Source organism: Penicillium griseofulvum (assembly GCF_001561935.1).
Source record: "Penicillium griseofulvum strain PG3 chromosome Unknown contig_79, whole genome shotgun sequence".
Taxonomy (NCBI): domain Eukaryota; kingdom Fungi; phylum Ascomycota; class Eurotiomycetes; order Eurotiales; family Aspergillaceae; genus Penicillium; species Penicillium griseofulvum.
The window spans coordinates 1,088,996-1,097,547 of NW_024467420.1; the positions used below are offsets into that span (position 1 = coordinate 1,088,996).

At 45.7% G+C, this 8,552-nt stretch overlaps 2 protein-coding genes across 2 annotated transcripts; one reads left to right on the top strand and one right to left on the bottom strand.

The window, feature by feature from the left end:
• Positions 1–2,680: 2,680 nt before the first annotated feature.
• Positions 2,681–5,066, top strand: PGRI_003450 (Zn(II)2Cys6 transcription factor domain-containing protein; the record flags this gene model as incomplete). The annotated part of the gene is made up of 6 exons (XM_040788058.1): positions 2,681–2,737; positions 2,792–2,959; positions 3,013–3,143; positions 3,195–3,548; positions 3,604–4,083; positions 4,142–5,066. 6 exons carry the CDS (start codon positions 2,681–2,683, stop codon positions 5,064–5,066), a joined length of 2,115 nt encoding a protein of 704 aa, XP_040651830.1.
• Positions 5,067–5,504: 438 nt separating this feature from the next.
• On the bottom strand, positions 5,505–7,445 carry PGRI_003460 (putative MFS multidrug transporter; the record flags this gene model as incomplete). The annotated part of the gene is made up of 6 exons (XM_040788059.1): positions 5,505–5,537; positions 5,575–5,837; positions 5,888–6,017; positions 6,077–6,189; positions 6,240–6,364; positions 6,418–7,445. 6 exons carry the CDS (start codon positions 7,443–7,445, stop codon positions 5,505–5,507), a joined length of 1,692 nt encoding a protein of 563 aa, XP_040651831.1.
• Between the last annotated feature and the right edge of the window lie 1,107 nt (positions 7,446–8,552).

An 8,552-nucleotide genomic window follows, 5' to 3' on the forward strand; every position in this document is an offset into this window, starting at 1 on the left:
GATGGACTCAGGGACTATCCACAACCATAAACAAAAAAAACAACCCAATAGCTGTCCAATATACAATTGAGTCGCACAAAAGACGCGTTCCAGTTCAGAATTTAAGCTCCTTATTTATGGTTTTGGCAACATGTCGCGGGGAAAGCATTCCGGAACAGATCGGCATGTGAAGTGCCTTTTGAGAAAGGAAACTGCCAGTCACATCTTCGGACCTCAGACCAAATGACAATATGCAGGAGCAATTCATCCGTGGACGTAACATCGACCCGTGGCTAACATGGTGTCACGTTAACCCCATCTTGTCGCTCCGGAATATACCCTGTCATGCTCGCTCGTTCCCCACATCGGGAGAGGTCAAGGAGCGAAAGTGAGGCGAAGATGTGCACTTGAACAAGGATCCGACAAAAACTTCCTCATGATGTGGGCTTCTGATTGTCGATCGTTGAGGTTAAGGGGGTAAGACACTATTGGCACCGCACTAAAAATTAGGTACTCTTGGCACTAATTTTTCAATACGAGTACCATTTAGTATACTCCTATGTAGTATCAGAGTAAAAAAACATAGCCCCCGAACAACTCCAGCTACACAGTACTACTTCCCTATATCTCTATATCTCTATTAATTTACATAAGCTGGTAGTCAAAGGTTATAAATAGCAAAGTCGTTTACACAAATCAAGTCTTTTTCCGCCGTCAACCTATCTAAACAGAATGATATCTAAGAAGGATACTAAACGTACTACTAGAAAGATCATCGGAAAGACTACTAAAAAGATATATATCATAGGGCCGTGTAAGAGCCGTATAAGCGGCCCTATATTCTTATAGCAGTGTATTTAAAAGGTAGGCGGTACTTATAAAGGACCTAGTTTAGCCCAATATTTCGGAGGTCCTACTACATGTTGCTGGAGTTGCTCAGGGCTGTGTTTTTTACTATGACAATATCAATAATGACACTCGTATTAGAAACCAGGAGTCAAATATGGACTGTACCTAATTCGGCATTAGAGCGGTGCCATTAGTGAAATCGCTGTGCCAATTGTGCCGTACTTGAGGGGAGCTGCGGGGAACGTGGGCTTTCTAGGGATAAGAATGACCCGTGAGTTCCGAGAGGAATGAGTCGAGACTAAGCTAAGGCATTCGCTTTATGTAACCTTCTCCGCGCTGTTTTGCGTCATATGGAGAGGGTGACTAGAGGTGGCATGAGCAACATTGGGATCGGCCGGTCGGGTTTCGGCAAAATGCAGAATTTCCAACGTGCATATAAAATGCGGAGAAATTATGCTCGGCAGATATTGAGGCCATTGAAAGTGATCATGTCGGGTAATTCGGAAACTCAAGACATTCAATGTTTGCGGTTGCAATTTTCATCGACCACATATCCTTCTTTGTTGGCTTCGCGCGGCCAGAGTTGAACAATCAAAACAAGTCAACTGCAATGCTGTCCCAATCCTTCCCCCTTTGCTCCGACGCCGGTCTTGAGATTATGGTGTTTGAAACCGCCGAAGGGCTAGGAACAGAAGAATTTCTTGATGAAGACCTAGAATCAAGATACGCTTTGGTTTGTGCATTTTCTCGTTGTAATTTCGAATATTCCTCTCGGATATTGGTCTTTTCTCGCATTGATGCCCGATTCGATGCAATCTCTTTCATCGCCATTTCCAGTTGATCTTTGAACTGTGGTGATTGGGCATATTGATGTGCCTCAGCGTCTGGCATCGCTAGATACTCCAGAAGTTGTGGGTACGTTTCCGCAACGGGAAATAACTCAGATGGCGTGCCGCAAGCATCGGCTTCATCAATACGATTCAGAGATGGGGGAGGCATCATCCGTGGGACCACTGAGGATTTACTCCGTGATGCTGTTGACAATCTATCACCATGGATTGAAAGATTTCCGACTGACGGGTCTGGATGGCCTTTGGGGGTTGTCCCACCAGTACTTGAGATTGGGGATGGCACGGGGAACTGGGGCGGTGCATCATCCCAAGATCTTGCCCTGCAAGATGGGCAATAAAAGTTATCTGCAGATCGGACCACATCTGATAGACATGCTGTATGATAGGATCTACAGCATGTCTGGCAACCAATCAGACTATCAGGGAGACGACACTCCCAACAAACTATATTATGGGGCTTCCCAGCATCTGCAATAAGCAATTAGCAAGTATCCCCTAATAAGTTTGATATAGTAGCACACCAATCCATTCATGATATACGCGAATTTGTTCTGGGCCTGAAAGTACAGGCTGTGTTGAAGATATTGAGCCCCATCGTATTTGAAAGTTCCTCGGGTCTACATCATTGTCTTCAATAGACCGGATCAATGGAGTAGATGTATCACATTGGCTATCAACGATAAATGACGGTTTCCGTAGCATGATGTATAGTGTTTTGTAGAAGAGAAGTAGATGACGACAGGATGTACAGGAAAAAAGTGACCGAATCCCGAGTTTCAAGCGAAAAATTCCCGGTATATTATGTAATCACCCATTTAGCCAAGCATCTTGCATCATTCATTCTAGATTTCTTGTTCCTCGAATTGCATCTTCACCTGATGTATGTTCGAAATGTGAAATAGTTGTGTGTGTTTTATTAAGAGCCAAAGTGGAAATTCTCAGATGACCTCAAACCCCGAGCACTAAGCCCTGGAGATCGCGATACTGGCACGCAACGCACAATGCCTGGGGTGCCATCTAACAAGGCTTGCGAGCGTTGCAAAAAGAGGCATCTAAAAGTTCGTTTGACTTCAATTGAAATATATTTGCAGATTTTTGCTAACATGTGGCAGTGTGATGAGACTCGCCCTCATTGTCAGCGTTGCACCACCGCGGGGGTAGAATGCCCGGGGTATGTTCAAACCCGCAAGTTCATCGATCAAGGAGCTACAGTAAGGCGCCGTTATGCTCCATATCAGGAGCATCATCCAAAACCAGGCTCTGCGTTCGATTCAGCCAAAGTAGGTGATACTACCCAATATTGTTCTACTGAGGCGCTCATGCTTTGCGATAGGTCCCCACAGAGTTGATATCAGACCCACAGCCAAAAATCTCGCAAGTAGAACCCAAAGAGCAGATTATGCATTGGAACCCACTCAAAGAGCAAGATAATCCTTCTCTTCACTTCCAGATGGGAGAGACGAGGTTAGACTCAAGAAATGACCCGATGATAGTAGATATGTCTGGTCCTTCTAGCCGACCAGAGCTTGCTATGGGGAGTGCTCAGCAAACAATCATGCATGCTCCAGAAAGCCCAGCTATCTCCATTACCAACTCTATTCCTGGCATCGAGGAAAGCAACAGATCTACGAGAAATCCGATCTATCAGTCAATTTCACCAACTGGGGCTGCAGGAGGGTTCCCAACATTTGATAACACCTTCACTGCAATTTCACAAAAGAGCCCCGATTACCAGCCGGTCATCTCCGGAACTCCATCACATCGAAGTGAAAAAGACGAATTCCAAGATATCTTCTCGGAGCTCATGACTGGAACTGAACACGAGATCGCGTTTCTCACTCGACATTACTCAGAGATCATAGGTCCATGGTGCGTACAACTAACATTTTTCTTTGCATGTACAGTGTATTGATAATGTGGTTAGGTTGGATTTGTCGGATACTCAAAAATTCTTCACCGTTCATGTCCCTGTTCGAGCTATCAACAATTTGTCCGTGAAATATGCCATTTCAGCTCTAGCAGCAAAACACCTAGCTCGGTTGAAAGGGGCCAAGGCATCCACGGGTGGAATGTTCACAAGCCCTGCGACTACAGAGATCTACCCAAATGCAACTCAAGTTGATTGGTTTCTTAAGGCTGCCAATTACTATTACTTGGCAGCTTCGGATTTGAATAACATCACGTCCGATGGCTATACCACTGTGTCTAGCTCAGCTATATTGGAATCCCCCTTTGAGATAGTTAGCCGGTGGATCAACTCGCGTCAGACTCAAGCGAGCATAAACCCCGCGAGTGAAGATCCAAACGACGTGGCGGTCATTCGAAAAACAGAGGAGCTATTAGCAACTGCTACGCTTCTTACCATGTACAGGCTTTTAGATATGCCTGGGGAGGAGTGGCACATGTAAGACATGCTCCTCGTTGAGAATAGGTAGCTGCAATTTCATACTAACTTGACCCAGGCAACTTGCTCGCATTCGTCCTTTGTTTGAGTCTCTTCTCAATTTGTATTCTGCAAAATCAGCTCTGTTTTCTCATGGCATTCAAGCAGCCTTCTGGAATTTTGCTCGCCAAGATTATCTCGCCTCTTATTTCACCCGATCACCTACACACTTCGACCCAGAGAATCTGCCCCTTTGGCGGGCAGCTGGAATCTCAATTAATGATCAAAAAGCCTTCCATCTCATCCGGAATGGGTCAACTCTATCGCAGGAAGACCAGGCTACTAATGGCTTGATCTGGCTAGTCTCAAAGGTCATCAACTTCCTCGCAAGATTCAAACAATTACAGCTCGCGCAGTGGACTGGATCTCCACCGGCGGCTTCACCCGAAATCCAAAACACAACGCCAAACACCGCTCAGACGCCATATCCGGACACAGATACCTGGCTCAGACTATCATTCGAATTTCAAACATGGTTTGAAAATGTACCCGAAACCTTCCGTTCCTCTGTACGCATCGAACGCCCCAAGGACCTATCAAAGGCTTCCGAAGGGAGTTACCTGCCATTCCCTGAAATCTTCCATAGCTTGACAGCCTGTGCTGCTACCATGCAACATTACCATTTCGGGCGCATCGCATTATTGCTCAATCGACCAGCAGATGTGATCAGTGCACCATCTACAGCCTTTGACCGTTTACAGGGGTACCGGGAGGTCACGAAAGAGGTCGAGTTCCGTTGCCGTGAAGTCTGCGGCATTGCATTGGGTCGGCCTCAGGGTGGTGTCCGCATATTCATGGTCCCGCTTCTTGTTGCTGTCGGACAATGTCTTGAAAATGAAGAAGAGCATCAGATTATTGTTGATCTGCTACGGGGCGTCGAAGCTGATTTGGGCTGGACTACTGAATATGCCATTCGGAAACTCCAGGATTCTTGGAATCAATGATTTTACCTGTCTTTATGTTGTTACATTGGGACCTACCAACTACACTGTATTTAAATGTCTATAATTAATTCCAAACGCTCTTCCAAATGGGCGAAGTTGACTAATCTGATATTGAAAATATCGCCGCTCGTACTTGATCGGCAAATATTTCCGGAGTGGTGGCTATGACATGAATTGATGGATGATGGTATTCTTCCATCATGCATAAGTGTGTGAAGGCAAATAAATCCCAAAATGTTCGAAAGCCAGCTCATTGTAATAGTATATCAAATAAAATAGAAAACTGTTTCTAGTCTAGCAATGAAGGCCAATTCAACAGAAACAGAGCATGAAGAATGTCTCCATAAAGCAAAAAAGAAGCTTTTGATGCAACGAGTTCCTATATCCTGTATCACAAAATGAATACTCTCTTATCACCGTTTTGATCTGAATCCCAACTCAAGCGACAGCAAAGCTAGAGACATAGACCACCTTCATGTCTCAGTAGTAATTATTCCGAGAGACGTACCCCGGATCTGGTTCTTGTTTCGCTTGAGGAACGCTCAGACAGATACCTTTCAACAGGATCTGGATCACCTGAACCACAGGAAGAAACCCGGCGGCCAGCCTTCTTTCTATCAGAAGCCAAGGTCTGGGCGAAGGGTGACAGTTCCCGAATCCTAGGACCTTTCCAATAGAAGATGTATATCGGAATGGTGAAGACAATCGCCATGAAGCCCAAGAAGGTGGAAGGCCATTCCAGGTGGTGTGTTGTACCCATGTTTGTGTACACTGTATTTTGCGGTTAGGGGATATTCCGTTGTAGGATTTTGGTCACTTACTAGGAACTGAATACATCGCTGCGATACCGGCTAGGAAATCACGCGCGAATCCATTTCCTCCTGTAGCGGAGGCGGCATATGGACCATATGCGGCAATCATGTAGTCAATTGTGGCCATGTAGATAGCATACTTGATCACAGAATGATCTGTTAGTCTGGTATCAAAAGATATACTCTTTCTTGACTCACATTGGCAATTGCTATTAAGGCTGAGAAGATCATTGGCGCAATCCAATGGACATGAGGTGGGCCGAGACTAGTCCACGCAAATCCAAATAGGCCAATTGTCAATAGAGGAGCCACTGTTGCGAGTGAGTAAAGAGACCAACAGACTATATTTGAGAATACTTACCCCATAGCAGCCAGTAAAGACGAGCTTCCGGCTGAAGAGCATCTGGATCTTTCTGTCTAATCTTGCAATGTCGATAAATCCATGGAAGGAACGAGAAATAGGCAATGAAATAGCCCACCAGAAGTCTGTATAATCAGGTTATTAGAACCATCCTGAATTCAAGGTTGTGCATACTCACGGGAGGAAAGAAAGTCCAATGGCAATTGTAGTGAATTTCCACTGCTTGTATACCGGTGTATAAGATTGAAGGAAAGTGAAGATGAGGGAATCACTGAAGCCGCTGAGCAGAGAGAGGCACAAGACGATAGGCTCACGCACGAACATAACAAACGGGCGTACCCAAACCATGAACACCCAGCGGAAGGACATACGAGTTTTCTTCAGCTCATCACCACTCCATACCATCTGGCCGTTTTGACGTCTCCGCCTGGCCTCTCTCGTGACGAGGATGCTGCACCTGGTCTCTGGAATCAAGAAATGCATTAACTGCACAAAGCCTCCGAGGATAAGCTGAATCCAGAAATTCCAGTGCCAATCAAGGAAGGTTGCCACGAACCCTCCAACAACTGGGGCGATGACCGAGCCTGCCACGGAGGATAGCACAATAAAGGCCACAGCATATTGTTGGTCCTCTGGTTCCCACATATCCGCTACCATGCCGAGCGTCACGGAGCCACCGGCGGACGACACACCCCCGAGAATACGGCAGATAACAATAGTACCGAAGTTGGGAGCCAGGGCACATGGGATCTGCCAGATGTTGACGAAGAACAAGCTGAGCTGCATTATTGGCCATCGACCAAACTCCTCACTGAAGGGCGCCCAAAACTCGCAGCCAAATGCATAAGCAACGAGAAATCCCATCTGGCCAACACGCGCAGCCTGCTCTGAAATGCTGAAGTGTTTTGCATACAGAGTAATGCTGCTGGCATAAAAACTGGCGTTGAAATTCATGGATGTTTGGACAGCAAAGATGACGGAGATAATACCCCATTTCTTCCACCAGGGGTAGGAATATCCTAACTTGTCGTAGCATTGCCATTCTTTCAGCTCTTCTCTAGTTTCCCCATCGACAGCTCCATTTGCACCCTCTTTCTTGTGGCGGCTGCGCCTGCCCCTAGGAGAGCGACCATCACTATCATCTTGCTTCTCCACGTCTCCGTCTGCTTCTGTGTGATTGGAGAAAGGGTCTTCGTGGTGACTCATAGTGAAGTATCTGATAAGAATAGTTCAAGGGCTCTCAGCAATATAACACCCAAAAAGATGAGAACCGCCATTCTGGGTATCAGGCATAAACCGGGGTCCCCAGAGTCTCATTAAATGCTTTTGGGGCTTTCCCAGAGAAGTGCCAAGATTCCATCACATCGACTGTGTAGATATAACAACAGTGTTTCCGATTGGTCCGGTTTGCTAGCACAGTCTGGCTCCAACAAGCTTTACCAAGCTTACTCGCGTGTTTCGTGGTGTGGAGATGACATCCGGGGATCATGACTCTATCGATCATCATTGGGCTCATCGAATTTCTTCCCTCCATGGGGAATTAGGGATATGGCCCCCCGCGACAGGCCGCAATTATGATCCGAGATATGTTTGGGTCCAGCCTTTCCATTTTGGACTTCAAATAAAAGGAGTGGGTGAAATGGTCCGGAACATCCTCCGGGTACTCTCCCCGATAAGGTAACAAGAGGGCATGATGGCCAAGCCGGGATAAAGTCCATGAGTATCGAGAAGGGAAGAAGGATATTCTCCAGAGCTGGAGAAAGCGTGCCAAACAAGGCCTCAGGCACGCATCCATAATGTACTCTATACTACATGTACTACGGTATGCTACCCATATTCTAGAGTTTGCTATCTTCTGACATTGAAACATATATATTGTATAAACAACTCTTGTAATCTGAACTATTAATAGACAATATTGAACCTTAAGAATACTCCCTTGCTATTGACTCAGTTTCGCCATAATTGCTCTAAGGCTGCATATGCACGTCTGCAAATAAAGGGTTTCCCCCCTTTTCTTTTCACCCTCACTTGGTTTGAAACTTGATTGAAACAAATAAAACATGCAGGGCTAGGCTATCATATTTCAAGACCATATACTCTTTTCGCCGTCCATGTGCGAGAAGCATCAACGAAGCGCCATAATGAGTGATCTACCGACACGAACAAAGACGGAAAGATGATTCTAATACATAATATACAAAGAGAAGATCTAACCTATAAGAGTCTTAGCATAAATTAAAAAAGCTTAGAGTCTGCGGGGAATCCTGGGGTATTTCTATTTTCACCAATCCAAGAGAATGAAGCTAAGAT